Source organism: Hipposideros armiger, unplaced genomic scaffold (genome assembly GCF_001890085.2).
Source record: "Hipposideros armiger isolate ML-2016 unplaced genomic scaffold, ASM189008v1 scaffold_2, whole genome shotgun sequence".
NCBI lineage: Eukaryota > Metazoa > Chordata > Mammalia > Chiroptera > Hipposideridae > Hipposideros > Hipposideros armiger.
In genome coordinates, this window is record NW_017731352.1 from 9,577,980 (window position 1) to 9,594,159 (window position 16,180).

Consider the following 16,180-nt stretch of genomic DNA (forward strand, 5'->3'; position numbering starts at 1 on the left):
TTTCCCCCCCCAAGACCTGCTGAGCCTTGCAGAGCATACATTGGACAGAAAAAATCAGCGTAAAGTTGTTTATGCATAAATTAAGGCATCACGGTGGAGGCTGAGGCAGGTGTCTCACGTGATAGGTTAGGAATAGTGGCTGTGTTCCCTTACCAGAGGAAGTGTGGCACCATCTCTCCTTCACTTCATTCTTCTTGTCTAACCCTGTGAGCTCTTACACATTGATTCTTAATGTAGATGCCCGTTGTTCCCAGTAGGATGCATGCTTCTCTGAGGGCTGTGTGGCTTACGTATGGATATTGGGCTTTGAAATCAGATTTCTAGCCATGTAACTGGGGCACATCATTTATCTTCTCTGAGCTTCAGTTTGTCATCTGTAAACGAGGATGACAGTAGGGTGCTTACCATAAAGAGTTAGTGTGAGCATTAAGTGAAACTAAACTTATAAAGTGTTTGCGTTGTGGTTGACACATGGTAAATACTCGCTAAATATATCACCATTGATTTGGCCCACTATGAACAATAATTATATCTTCTACTGGCCACTCTGCTAGACTGGGCAAAAGTACATACCTCGAAATCCCACAAATAGGTAAATGGGCCAATATTTGTTGCAAATATAAAATGCCTGATAGTGGCTCACATTTCATTAAAAATGTTTATTTTATTCACTAACAAATATTTATTGGGAAACCTCAGCTGGCCAGATGCCCTTGTATCTGGTGAAGAAAATCTGTAAAAATCCCACTTTCTGATGGTTTCATTTCACATTCTTCATCAGCAGTATTATTTTCCCATTCTGATTTTGCCAGAAAAAAAGGCTCACTGAGATGCTAATCTCTCCTGAATACTTTGTGGTTCATGATTGATTACTAATCCCCTGTTTTTTTATACAAGGAGAACATGACAGGACTCAGGCCCATCGGGAAATAGGGCTGCGACTGAGGCAGCCGTTGGCAACAGGGGATGGGGTTGGGGGAATGCATTTTTGTGTGCCAGTGTGCACAGTAAATATTTGAAATCCCACAGGCCTTGAGTTCACTCTATTTTTCAAACCCTGCCCATTATCTAACAGCATGCCTTGCACATAAGAAATGTCCAATAAATTTTTCTGATTCATTAATTAAAGGGATAAGCAAGACAGCTTTCTTTGTTAAAGAGAATCCATCCTATGAATCTTTTATTTGAACATTATTTTCTTTCCATATAACCTGTGTGTGCGTGTTCATTCTCTCTCTTTCTCTAAGACTTGCTCCTTGCCCTCAAAAACTTTTTATAGCTCCAGCACCGTATCACCTGCAGCCATGCAATGAAAGCACAGAGATGTGTATTCCTGAGGCCACTGGGCGGGCTTTCAGCTCACCTTAGGGGTCAAACATACCTTTCTGAGAGAGAAAACTGAGATCAGAAATGTGAACACTTTTTTGAAAAGGAACTCTTGCTTTTGAATGGGGCTTTACATCCTATGTGATCTCTTGCAGGACATGGAAGGTTGTGTAAGTATGCACTGTACAAGGGTCTTGGCAGAAAGGATGAGGAGGGCTGAAACTCAGCTGGTGCTCCTCGCATCCAGATGTGACTCTGGTGTGTGGCTCCACCCATCCACTCAGAGAGCCTATTTCTCCACCCAAAGGCGCCATCTGCTCCCCAAGCATGACAGCTCCTGTCCCAGGGGTTGTGAATGTGCATGAACTGGCCCTAGATCTTTGCAGGGCACAGGATGACAGCCTCTCTCCTTTCATTCCCTTTTAGGTATCAGCCCACTGCCCCAACCCCAAACTCTTGGGGATAATAGATTTTCTTGCTGTACTTTCTTTCTTCCATACTTAGACCTTGTACAAGCTCTCTTTAAAGTCTCAAGGAAAATAATTATCTTTTCTGCCTTGTATCTATCTCCACAGTCTCAAGTTAAACATGCTTCCCTTCATGCTAATAATGTGCTCTGGACCCAGCCTTTTCTTTAGTTTCTGAACATCTATTGTGTTACTTTTCAGATCTGAGATGTTCCTGTCATTCAAATATCCTGGCTTCCTCTTGCATCTCTCCCCTGCCCCAACCTCTTAATTCACAGGTTTTACCTGACAAAACTGGAACTCAGGGGAAGTCTAAAACTCTCAGTACACCCTCACATTTCACTATGCCCACGACTTGACTCCCCACCTGTCCAAACCCACCTTTTTCTTGGATTTGCTTCCCTGCCTCCCAGGTTGATGAGCTATTTGGGGGTAGGGCTGTGTCTGGTTGATCTTATATCCCAGAACCAACACAGCTCCTGGTGCATGGAAAATGTTCTGCCAGTGTGCATGGCATAAGAGGATGGAGAAGGCTGCCTTCCCTGAGCCGCTCAAACCCCAAACTTCACGGAAGTCCTCGTTTCCCACTGCCCCTCATGCAGCCAGTTGCTGAGGTCTGGTGGTCTGTGTCCCGACTGCCTCTTATGCTGCCCTTCCCCACTGCCACCAGCCTCATTCAGGCCTTTGGATTTGCACCTGGAATGTTGTACACTGTCCTTTTTTCCCTCCCTCTCCCTCCTTTCATCACTTCCTTCTTTCATTTCTTCTTTCTTTTCTCTCATTTAACAGAAAATCACGTCCATGGTATAATAATAATGCTAATAATAATTGCCTTTCTTTAATGGCTATGTTTTAAGAAGCAGACATTGGCTGGGGCCTGTGCACTTTTCATTAATAGTCTTTATAGGCTAGCCACCCCACAAGGTACATGTTATTATCACAGTTTCACAGAGGAGGTAACTGACCCTCAGACAGGACATGACTCACCCACGGCCGCATGTGTAGGAGCCTGTGCTGTCTTCTACTTCACCCCACCTTTTCTTTGTCAGGCGCTGTGTTAGGTGCTGGGGATACAAGGATGAACACGGCCCAAGCATCAAGGCAGAGTCCGTCTTAGAGTGCTGTGGAGAGGGTGACAGAGTAAGAAAAAGGACCAGGCAGAAAGATTAGTGCTTTGATGGGCATTTGTCCCCAGTTAAGAGAGAACAGAGCCCAAGAAGTGACTGAGTCTAGCTGGGCTGAGAAGGCTTCTCATGGGAGGGGTGGCCTGAGATTCATCTTGAAGGTTGAACAAGTTTTTCAAGAGGTTGAATTGGGAGTGGATGGGGATGGGTGGGGAGAATAGTCCAGCAGAGGGAAGGTATTTTGTCAAGGATAAAGTGCAGGATGGGTATGGAGGAAGAGCAGAAAATGCAGTGGGAAAGCCACAAAGGATCCTGAACCCTATGGTAGGGCATCACCTTCATCTTTTAGGATGAAGGTGTTGAAGGGCTATTGGAGGCTTGTAGGCAGGAAAGTAACATCAGATTTGTGTCCATAAACAACATCATTAATGGATTGAATGTGGATCTGGTAGGAGGGAGACAGGTCTGGGACCTATTGTATAAATCCAGGGAGAAGTTAGAAGGGTCCCAAAAACCAAGTGGGTATAGAGAGGAAGACTAGATCAGGGAGAAAGACAGAGTTGTTGGTTGTGATGACTGTAGGAATGGGGCAGCTTACTGATCTGGTTGCTTGGCTGGGCAAAGGTCATTCACAGCACATCAGAGACCAGTGGAGATAAAGCAGACGTGGGTGTGTTTGTTGGTGCAAGGCAGGGGAATGGTGGGAGATGAGGAGGTGGGAGGTAAGTTTGATTTGTCACATGGTGACCTTGGGATTACCACTGAGGTACATGCAGGTGGTTGACTAGATGGGTCTGTAGCTCAGGAGAGAGTTTCTGGGTTGAAGCCATATAAAGTCTACTCCCTTTTCAAGCTCATTTAAACATGGCTCCCAGACTAATATACTGTTCATATCAACATATTGAGAAAATACCTTCAGTGGTTCCCTCAGGGTTGAATGAACTATTCCCATCTGACCCACACATTTGGAGCCATCTAAAATATAATCTAAACTGAGACAAAACTGAGAGCAGAAATATCTCAAAAGTAAACCCTAGAAGATTTTGTGATTATTTTCAGGGGTTGTGGTCAGAAGATGGGAAGATGAGGAAAGGAAGTGATAACGTTTCCAAGCTGACCTGTTTATACTTCCTTCTTTAATTTTCTCTGGCTCCAACTTGGGGCAAAAAATAGCTAACTTCTGCATCCCTGGAAATGTGAACTTCTATTTCTGATGCCCTTACTCAACCGCAGACTAAAATTCAGCATATACAGTACAATTATACAACTCATCTATATTTTGTCATGGGCCTCCCTTGCTAAGGTACATGAAATAGCTCCCTAGTACCTCTCAGATCCAAGTGGAACTGCTCAGTCTTCCACTTGAAGCCACTTTTTCTCTGGGCCCTCCGACTTGATTTCTCTGTTTGATGAAATGCTTCCCCACCTGTATGGCCTATTTTGTCCCATGCTTAGTAATGATAACACTCAGATTCCAGGAAGTGCTGAATAATAGAACCTTCTGTGATGATGGATATATTCTCTACCTGTAATGTCCAATAGTCTAGCCAGGAGCCGCATGGGGCGACTGAGCACTTGGAATGTGGCTGGTGTGACGAAGGAACTGAATTTAATTTATTTTAATTCATTTTCATGTACATAGTCACTCACAGCAAGTGGCTACTGTGTTAGACAGCACAATGCTGGGGCTATTCTTTCTCTCTTGTAGAGTAAGAGTGGGTTTCTGATTTCATGAGGCCCGCATTCCCCTCTTCCACACAGTGTTCTGTAAAGCTTAGCAATTGCCTTCTGACTCCCCGACTTCCCGTCTTGCCTCCCTGGTCTGCCCGCAGCCCCCTTCCCCAGCTCACAGCCTGAAATCCTTCCTGAAAGGCTGGGAGCATGCACTCAGTGTGCAATGACTGGCTCACAAGTGAAGCTTATCAAGGTTATTATTTTCATTATGAGAAATAGCCCCATTAATAGTAACAGATTTCTTTGTTTACTTCATCCGGGAATAAGTCACACCCACAAAAAAGAGAGGTTGTTCAAAGGAGCTAACAAGGAAAGTTAGTCAAAATCAAGCCAAACTCAAGACCCACCAGGCTTTCTTCTTTGAGATTTGAATTACCTCATGATATGCCTGGTTGATGAACAATGTTTCGGGCCAAGGTGGGAGATGGCTCTGACCTGGGAGAGAAAGTCCCCCTGCTTAGTCACTGTCTCATTAGAACCCCAATTGTCATCTCTTCCGTGTTCGGGCCTGATTTCAGCAGTGTGGGGGTTTGTGTTGAGCCATCCACACACTAACTTGTACCACATGACCCAGTGACCACAGTCATATCACCTACACTGGGGATGATAACAAGCACTCAAGAAGCACTGGGTGGATGTATGGGTTAACAGTGTCATTTCCGGAATGTAAAATACAGCTGGTGAAGGCCTTGGCCATATGCGGGCAGACCAGATGACTGCCTACCTGCCACAAGGGCATCTAAGTCCCTGTTTGGTCAGGTCTGAACACATTAGATCCCCATACCCACCTCTGCCTTTGTCAGGCCATTCTTCAATGCACAGATGCTTCTAGGGGGAGGTTTTGGTTTTTGTGTTCTTGGTTTTTCCCCAACAGAACATAAAAAATTCCCCAGAACTAAACAGAATAGTATCCCAGCAACTGTGCTGAGTTAATGCTCTTTAATCTACGGCATCTTTTTTGGCTCCTGCTCCCCCCCCCCATGCCTCTTCTTCAAAGCTGTTGGAGACATTCAGTTTCTCCTATCTCCTATAGTAGTTCTAACTATTTCTGTGGATCTTGGGAGGAGCGGGGCTAGCTCATGAGGCCTGAGTCCTTATAACCAGCAGGTGGCACTTGACTATTCCCCTCTTCTCCTGTGCGGGCTCCATTTGGTGGCGTCATCCTAGAGGCCAAGTGAAGATGCCTGGTTATATCCTTGCTAGGAGGGGGGTACTCCCTCCCAAGTCTGATACTGCGCCAGCTGCATGGTCACAAAAGTCACACTGGGCTGGGTGACACTAAGGTGGGGGACAATCCCCCTGCATCTGTCAGAATTCCTCACTCTTTCATTTCTCCGGAAATCGTGTGTGTGTGACCCATTCTTTTCATCTCTGCCTACAATTTGCTCTCTTTATAGCTCTTCAAATTCCCTCCTCCCTATCCTGCTAACACCCTGCTATTGTTCCTTCTGATCATCTTCACAGTCTTAGAGTAAGTGACCAGCTCCGCTGTTTTGTGAGTTATAGACGGGAGGTCTTCAAGACAGCAGTTAACTAAGGAGCAAGAGCTAAGAAAAATGTGAACGGGGGTACCAGGGCACAGTGATGTAAAGCAAACCCTTAACAAGCACACTGCCAAACTGTAATCAAAATGTCAAGTTACTTTTTACTACAGCTGAGTATATGTACGCTTCTGATGATGTCTGTTCAACAGGAGGTTGGATCAAGTATGTCTTGCCCCCAGGTGTACAACATAATATGACCTCTGCAGTCCCTGGTGGGAAGTAAGGGGTGACTGACTGCAAGCTGGCACCTGGGAATGAGGGTATGTGACAGGAACACAGACCCCTAAGGGAGTGCAGTTAGAGCAGAGTCCTCTTTAGACATTAATACAGGGTTGAAGGGTGACACGTGTTAGTAGGGTGATAACTCTGGATATACAGAGGGTGCCCAAAAAAAGTATACACATTTTAAGAAAGAAAAAAAACTATTAAAATTGTAATACTCAATATATACTGACAACAAAAGACGAATAGAAGTCATGACTGACTTCTGCAATTATAAGAGGTGCTCAAAGTGGTTCCATCAGTGTCCAGACACTTCTGATTACGACAAACTACTGCTTGAGCAACATTGACCAAAGTGTCTACTTGTCGTATACATTTTTTTGGCAGTTAAAGTCAGTGGAAGAAAGGGTCTGTAATGCCATATAAAATTCTGAAGTTTGAAAGTCTGCCATAAACATAAATAAAGGTTGAAAGCCACAGGCCTAGAAGGACATAGAAAGAAAAGAATCAAAAGCAAGGGAAAAGTTATCAGTTCAATACATTAAGGATAGGAATGAAGGAAGAGAGAAAACTTAATGATGGAGTGACATTTTGAAATAAAGACAGCATCTCCATCCTTGCAGTAGTAAGTAAAGCCACCTGTTGATAAAAATGGTGAGTAACATTTGCTTACCTTGGACCGGGGACTGTGCTAAGTGGTTTGTGTATGTTAGCTTGTTTTATTTACACAACAATTCCATAGAGTAGGGACTATTATTATCCTAGTTTAACAATTGAGGAAACTGAGGCTCAGAGAAGTTGCATAAAGGACCCAGGATCAATGTGCCAGGAAAGGAAGAAAATATCTCTAATCAGGAGGGATGCAATGGGGGAGAGTGGAGATGGCTTAGTTCAACTACATCGTGAATGTTCTGGGGAGTGTCAAAAGCTGAATAAACGGATGGTAAAATGGACCCTTCCTCCATCCAGCAAGGAGAGAAATGCAGACACAGGACTGGCAAATGTGGAGAAAGTTGTCCTGGATGGAAGTTACCATGGAGATAAACTGTGGACACCTGGCCCTGATCCAATGACAGGGAGAACACTTGTGTAAAAACAGCCAGCTACACAATGCAGTGAGTCCAGGGGTTTGGATTCAAATTCTGCTTCTGTGTTCTGGCAAATTTATTTTCCTTTCAAATGCGTGTGTGCTTTCAGCTGCATGAGAGGGACAACCTGACTGAAAAGGTATAGGAAAGCAGCCACAGGAAGGCCCTTGGTCCAGTATCAACGGCTGTAAACACTCTTAGCAGGCAGGGGACAGAATGGCACTCAATGACACTCCGCAGGAAAATCCAGGAGGTGTCAGCTTCCTGCATGCTGGCTGCATGGACAGGGGCCAGGGGTCTTGGGGGTCTGTTAAGGAAGGGCTCTATTTGACAGTGAGGTCACAGTGAACACATCAGCTCCTCCTCGGAGGAAGAATGCCTGGCGTCTTCCTGTGCCTCTGCAGCTGCGTCGGACTCACCCTGAACCCTCAGAGCGAGGCATTATTTTCTCCTCTCTTTTGTCAGATACTGACTCCCACGCAGGAAAAAGGAAGCACCTTTTGTCAGATGCTGTGGCCACTTCCTCTTCAGAAGGCTCCAGCCAATCTTTCACTTTGCAGAATGAGGGGGCCGACCCCAGCGGCCGGACTGCCTGCGCACTGGGCTGCTGGCTCTTGCCTCCTTCTAGGTCTCGGCCTGGCCTCATCGGGAGCAGGCCCCTCTCTGGGTCATGGGGGACTTTCTCTGATACGGATCTGGACCTTGGAGCTGGACTTGGCTGGGGCCCCACCCACTGCTCAGCCCCTTCGGGGGTTCCTCTCGCACCTCTCCGCCCACTCTTTGCACACTGCTTCACATCCATCAGTCAGTCTGCCTGTCTGTTCCTCTCCGTAGCTCGGTCAAGGAGCGTTATGACTGGTGAGCAGATGGCGGCCTTTCACCAATCGTCCACCCCCAACCCGCTGGAAAGGCCTATCAAGATGGGCTGGCTGAAGAAGCAGAGGTCCATCGTGAAAAACTGGCAGCAGAGATACTTTGTGTTGAGGGCACAGCAGCTCTACTACTACAAGGACGAAGAGGACACGAAGCCACAGGTACTGGCTGGGCCATCTGTCCCCATTACTAGTGCGTTCTCTCTCTCTCTCTCTCTCTTTTTCCAGGCATGCAGGAGGTGGGTGTGGAGCCCAGCTAGATGGCGTACAAACTCAGAGGGGCCTTCTTACTGGGACTAGACACACATGCATTTGAAAGGAGGTCGCTCTCTCTTTTTCGCTATTTTCTAGATACGTAAGCTGAGTTGCAAAGATGACAGTGTGATCCTCCTCCAGGAAGCCCCGGGATGAACACCGTGGAGCTTCCTAAATGAAGCTCTAAGTCAAGGCTGGCGACATAGCCTTGATAGTGACACTGAGTGGGAAGCCACAGAGAGAGAGAGAGCGAGAGAGAGAGAGAGAGGGAGAAAGAGAGGATTTGGGTATAGGAAAAATGATGTGGGGCTTCCATGTATCTGTTCAGTCAATATTTATTGAGCATCTACTATATGCCAGACACTGTTCTGGGTACTTGAAATAAACCAGTGAGAAAAACAGATAAAAATCCCTGCCATGCAGAACTTAGAAGATGGGTGGAAAGGGAGAGAATAAACATAATAAATAAGTAGACGTTATGTGGTTTGTTAGAAAATGACATGCTCTATGAGGAAAAAATAGAATGGGTTAAGAGGAGATCAAGTGTTTGGGGAGGTGTTACAGTTTTTAAAAGGGTGGTAAGAATGATCTCATGAAGAGGGTGATATTTGAGCAAAGACTAAGGAGGAAAAGCAAGTAATCAAGCAGGCCTCTGGGGAAAGACCATTTTAGGCAGAAGGCACAGCCAATGCAAAGGCCCTGAGGTAGAGCATGTCTGACTACGGTGAGAAATAGCAAGGAGGTCAGTGTAGGAGACGCACAGCTAAGCAATGAGAGAATCTGAGGGGAGGATGAGGTCCTAGAGGTGGAGGTGGTGGTGCAAGGTTGGAGAACAGATTGCAAAGGGTATTGTAGGCCACTGCAAGGACTTGAGGGCGATGGGGACATTCTCAGAAGAAAGAGAACATTCTTTAACTTCTGTTATAAAAAGATGTCTCTGGCTCCTGCATTCAAAAACAGATGCAGGGATGGAGAGAGGCGGCAACGAGGGTAATCTAGGTGAGAGGTTATGATGTTTAGAATCTCAGTGGGAGTTTTGTGCTGGAGGAAAATGAACAGATTCCTCATATACTTTAAAGTACAGCAGACAGGATTTCCCGATGTAGTGGACTGCACTAGAGAGGGCTTTGACCCGAAATCTTGGGCCTAAGTCCTTTCTCCCTGCATCAGCGATTCCTCACGGCCATCGTGGCACATGAGAGTGAAATGGAGACTATTCACAATTATCCTGGGACCCCAGATATAAACTTTATGTCTCAGGACACCTGGTCACCCTATCTAGACCTAATGTCTCTGGAGGTGGAAGAGTGGGCTTAGCCCGTAGGAACTTGTTAGGGAAGGCAGACTCTAGAACCTTCTGGGGCCAGAAAAAAAGCCCCAAGAAGGCTGAGGATATTAGGGGTGCATGGCAGGGTATGTAAAGAAAGGAGCCAGTTGTTTTGGAAGAGACCAGCTCTCCTTAGGGCAGACCTGAGGATCCACCATACATTAGCAGCATCTAGTTAACCAGGCCCCGCACATGAGAGCTGTGAGTGTCTGTCACTGCAAAGGCTGCAGAAGGGCCAGAGACCTTACCACAGACAGTGTTCTTACTCAGTGTCCTGTGCATGGTAAACAGATTTCCTTCACTTTGAGAACCATCCAGACATTATCATGGCCAAGCAATTACAGGCAAAGATGGTGGTGGCTGGTGCATTACTAGCGGATGCAAGAAGTCTTCCCATCTGCAGAGAGGGAGGGAGATGGCAACAATGTGTGGGCCTCCTTGAGTTAGCAGAAAGGATAGCTTGGTGGGGTTTACACCCATCAGGTGTAGAGGGTGAGCGGTATATTATCTCCAAGCTAGTGTTGTTTTCCTGGCCGTACTACTGTCTGGCCATGTAATTATTTAATTTTTCCGGACCCCTCTTATCTATTTTTTTTTTTGTAAAATGAGACCATCTTACCTGGTCTTTATTTATCATAGGATCAAATGATATGAAGCAAGTATAAAAAATTGCTTCACAAAAGCATAAACTGAAGTCAAAGGATAAAACAAATTATTGAAGGTCGTAGCTTCTCTCTCTTACTTCTGGAAAAGGAAACCCAAAGTCCTCTCAGGATTACATTAGCCTGGGATAATTAGGGAAAGCCGCTTCCAGGATGACAAGTATGGTTTATTTTGTAGGAAATCTATTAATATAATACATCAGGTCAATAGGTCGAGATCAATAAGTCAAATGAGAACAACCACACAACCCCGAAATTGATGACTGAAAAAAGCATTTGATAAAATTCGATACTCGTTTCAGATATAAAAAAATTTTTTTAAAAAGCTTTTAGGAATAAAATTAATTCTTAGAAAGAATATTTTACTTTATATGGATATATATTTTTTATTACAAAAGCTATATGCATGTGCATGGTAGGAAATTTGGAAGATGCTGAAAAGCACAAAGTAGAAAAAAACATATCCCATCCGCAAGAAATAGACACCCAAATCCTCATTTCTTTCAGTTTTCTCGATACATATACATTTATAAACTCATCTAATCTAAGCGCAAAATTAACAGAATATTCTTTAATTTAAAAAATTAACAACATGTCATGGATATTGTCCCTTATTATTAAATATTCTACAGTATAATTCCTAATAGTGGCAAAATAATCTATGTTATGGACATTGTATAATTTATGTACATTACTTTTGTACTGGAAATTAATTGAGAAGTTGGGGTGATGTTTCTATATTATTATTATTACAAACAAGAATTAAGAGGACAGCCTTATAGGAATTTCATATATCCACAATTATTTTATTAAGATAAAGAAAAATCTATTCAAAATAAAGTAATTTTATTAATATTACTATTGTTTAACATTGTTTTGGGAGTCACAGACATTGCAAATATCTAGAAATGAAATGAATGTTACAGACATGAGCTAAATTTGGGGGAGAAAGAAAGGTATACTTCCACACTGTTTTACACCATTTATGATTCTGGATGGATTAAAAACTTAAATATAAAACATGAGTTTATAACAATTCTAGAAGAAAAGGCAGTTATCTCCGTAATCTTTGGAAGACAGGTGTTTTTTTTCTGACCATAGCAACAAAAACAGCACAAGGGAAAGACTAATTTAATTGTGTAAATAAAAATGTACCTTAAAAACCAACAAAATTAAGTGAAAAGACAAATAACAAATAGGAAAAGTTATTTATATACAGTATTGTTTATAGATTCTTTCAAATCTATAAGAAATAGCTTAATAGAAAAATGAGCAAATGACAAATGGGCAATTTCCCCAAAAATGCTATGGCCAAAAAACATGTATAAAAAGTTTAATCTCAGTAATAATTAAAAGACGTGCAATGTAAGCTAATGAAATACTATTGTCCCCTTACCAAACTTGGAAAGATTTTCTAGAAATTTCAGTGTTGGTAAGGACTAGTGAACAGGAATTTTCACGAGTAGCTGGTGGCAATGAAAATCTATATCACCTTCTTGAAAACAATACCCAGTAGTAGGGGCTAAGTTATATCAGAGAACTTATATGTATCTATACAATAGAATATAACTCAGCCATTAATGCCCAAAATTAATATTTTTTGAAATTGAAAGATATTTATAACATAATTGTTTTGGGGGAAAAAAAAGCAGTTTACAACAGAAGGTGATATGTATACTAATCCTGTTCTTAAGGGGAAAAAATTGTGACTATATTTTTGGGAAAAGGCTTGCAAAGGAATTCACAGAGGTATTAACGGTGGTTATTTCTGAGTATTGGAGTTACACATAATTTTTAATTTTCCTCTTTTTTGTTTACTTTCTAATTTTTCTACACTATAAATTCATTGTAAATTTAAAAAGAACACACAAAACACAACACACACACACACACACACATGATACCTAAAAAATTCAAAAAACAGAAGACACCTCCAAAACCTTAGAGCAGTCAGATGAAAAACGGCCCTCAAGTGTACTGATGATATGTGTGTGTGTGAGTTGGTGCAAATTTTCTAGAAAGCTATTTGGCCAGATTTCCAAGAGCTGAAGAAACAGCATACCCTTAGACCCAATCACTCTGGTTTTAAGAAACTATCTAAAAGAAATAATATGATATATGCAGTACTATATGCAATTAAAAACATTGGACCTAAGGAGAATGATTACATAAATTGTAGAACCCTAATGATGGACTCTTGTGTCTGCATTTTTGTGAATCTTGGGGTTTGGTAGAAGGGAATCTGTGCAATTTTTTCCTTTGAGTTCTCAGAAAGGTCTGTCTAGCTCTCACGGATAATGCCCTGTACCTCTGTGACCTAGCTTTATATAACTCATTCCAAAAAGTTCTTTGTCAGGGAAGTTGTTTAAAACAGAATCTCAGCAAAATGCCTGCAAGTCTCTGCTTGAACAATGATGGTTTTAGATAATCCTGGCTTAATTGTCCCATTGTCTGGTCTCCTGCTTTCTGTGAAGTTACCCGGGCAGTTGTATTGAGTTGTCGGAAAATTCATGATGCATTTTTGCAATGAAAAACATAGAAAAAATATGCCATGACTTTTCTGACAACCCAATATATGGGTGGTGTGCTGGTAAATGTTTAACAAATGGCTCTCTGGTGGGGAAGCTAATTTGGATGCAGCATTTGCCAATTTCTGTGACGTAAATACTCCCACAGTAGCTGATTCAAGCTACCAATGTGGTTGAATCAAGCTACAAACATGACATCACGGAACACAGAGTTGAGAAGAGATATGCAATAGCACAGTGTTATGTAGTATTTTGACTACACAGATGGATTAGATGTAAATAACCACATGAATAGAAATCATAGTCAAATATAGTACATAATTAGGAAGTGACAAATTCTGCGTATCATTACTTTTATTTTTAGAATATTTCATTGTAAGTTATTATAATTTAACCTTTAATAATGGCTCTGTTTAACAACTGGCTCACAGAGTTCCTGAAAATGTAACAGTTCTCAATATATGTGGGTTCTGGCATACCACCATCACACTTCGCTCCCCATCACTGCTGCAGGACTTTGTGGCCTCCAGCATAAACCTTGCCCTCCTTCCATCTTTGCATGGGGTTTACCCTAATCAACTTGCCAAGTACGTGAAAGTGGCCATGGGCAACTTAGGACCTTCTTCGTCTGTGACAATTCTTGCTTCCCATCAGTGTTCCTTAAAACTCTCGCCTTTGTAGCTTCTTTGTTGCCAACCCTCTTCATCGGTACTTTGTTCTAGAATAAAAGACACACATGTTTCTACAGCTCAGAACCAGACATGCCACCTCCAGTAGCCGCTGAGATGTAAATGATGAGCAACTAACTCTAGTACAAATTAACTGTGTCCCTTAGTGCAGCCACTTAGCCTTTCAAAGTTTCGGTTTCTTCATTTGCAAAGTAAAAATGGCAAACCTCGCCATGCTATTGATATGAAGCTGTTGTGAGGATCTGAAGAGACCCTGCCTGTGACTGTAAATGGTAAAGCATCAAACATACCCGTGGTGGAAGTGACTTATTTTTTCTAATAACATATTCATATAAGAGGTCATGTTTATATAAGCGGTCACATGTCCTACTGCACCCTTGCTTCCCTGCCCCATGGATCCATGATCCTCCTCCCCACTTCTAGGGGACATTAAGCTGAAGGGTCCCCACTGTGTCAACAGGCTTTGAACTCACTTCTGAGATGAATTAGCATTCTGCCACTTCCTACCTCTGTGACACTGTGCAAATTATGATGCCCAGTTTTATGAACCTTTATGATGCCCAGTTTTCTCATCTGTAAATGGGCAGAATGATACCTTGCTCGGAGGATTGCTGGGAGGGCTAAATGAATAACATATTCAAGGCGCTTAGCAAATAGGAAGACCCCATCCCCTTGAATGCTAGCTGTGGTTTCAGTCCTCAGTGGCCCCTCTGGGAGCCTGGCAGGTAGTACGGTCCACTCAGTTTCAGCATTGCCTTCACAAAGATCACATTTGGTCTGGTTTGGCCAGGAAGTTGGGTTCTTGGAAAAATCGGAGGAAGCAAGTGTTGGTGAGGGCACCCACTCAGCTCATTCTCCTGTCAGGACCTTGTCTTTTTCTCTCTAGGCACCTCGTTTGCTCTCACAGGGCTACCACTTAATTTGACTGAGACCTGAATAGCAGGGGGACCCATTCAAAGCTAACTTTCCATGCTCTGCTCCACTTATTCCCCTGCCCAATCCCATCATTGTCTTATCTGTCCTCCAACTTAATGCTAGTTCATAGGAGATAAAATCGCTGCTTATCTTAAAGGCCTGACTTTTGCTATTTCAGGGTTGTATGTATCTACCAGGAAGTACAATCAAAGAGATCGCCACAAACCCAGAAGAAGCTGGAAAGTTTGTCTTTGAAGTCATTCCAGGTAGGCGACAAAAGGTGGGACAGCTGTGCATTCCATTCCCTTTTTACTTCTGGAATCCTAGAAGTCAAAGCTATGAATGTATTCAGTGAGTCTGTCAACAACTTAGCCAGCTTAGGAAAAGTACACAATAGTTGTGTATAGAGTTTATGACTCTATACTAGTTCAGTATCTAGCAAGTGAACTGAATGGGTACTCTTTCGATTCAGTTCTGTAAGCATTTCATGAGCGTGGGCTTGGAGTCAGGTATGCCCCCTAGGCGCTGTGACACTGATCTGAAAAGTACACTATCGTTGCTGCTAAACAGAGTTCAGCCTAGAGGGTGAGTGGGACATTAACAATAACAGTTAAAATGTAAATGGAACCAACCACGTGAAATTGCCATTGGGTAGGTGGAACGCTGTGGACAGTCACGTCTCCTATGGTTCAACGTGACCTTGTAAGAAATGACAGCTCCAACTCACTGAGCACCTAGCATGTGTCAGGTGCTGTAATTCACCTCTTGCACATGTTAGCAGCACCCTGGAGGGTGCTTTTCCCCCAATCAAGAGTTACTTTACCTTCCTCAAACGCATTTGGGGCAAGGGGAATTTGTCTCGATTCCTCTCAGGGGAGTTTGTGTTTGTGTGAGTCAGTCACACGGAGGCTGCTGCGCCTGCTCCTTCGCCAGCCCCAGCTCCACCAGGAACTCTATGAGGGCGACTCCCTCCCCCGCTGCAGCCAGTCTGCTGGGAGGTGCCGACACAGCAGGGGAGGCCACAGGTGCCCTGAGCACCCCTTTCCTTAACTCCCTCCTGATCACTTGCACAGACAGCTGTGTGCATGAGAAACGTGATGAAGAAGGCGGTGTAGCAGAGAGGTTAGATGTGCCCAGCCTGGGGCCACCCTGCCGGAGTCCAAATCCTGGCCCTGCCACTTACTATATGTGTAATTGTGATCCCATTACTTAGTTTTCCTCTGCTTTTATTTCTTTATCTATAAAACGGCAGCAGTGATAATGATCGTTGGGATTAAGTTAAGAGCTATATAGGAAACACTTGGTATTTGGAATACAGTTAGTGTCACGTAAGTGTTTGATATTTCAGGGGGGAACTAGAGGAAATTATAACGTAGAAATCAATCCTAAAACTGGCTATGATTCTTTATAGAAAACAAAGAAAAACT

General features: G+C 43.3%; 1 protein-coding gene across 2 annotated transcripts in view; it reads left to right on the plus strand.

The window, feature by feature from the left end:
- The window catches only part of ARHGAP25 (Rho GTPase activating protein 25), a 69,970-nt gene that overhangs the window by 30,981 nt on the left and 22,809 nt on the right, over positions 1-16,180 (plus strand). For both annotated transcript variants that reach the window (XM_019635760.1, XM_019635750.1), the window contains exons 2-3: positions 8,340-8,539; positions 14,932-15,019. In XM_019635760.1, coding sequence (XP_019491305.1) covers positions 8,340-8,539; positions 14,932-15,019 — 288 coding nt within the window. The remainder of the gene's footprint in view (positions 1-8,339; positions 8,540-14,931; positions 15,020-16,180) is intronic.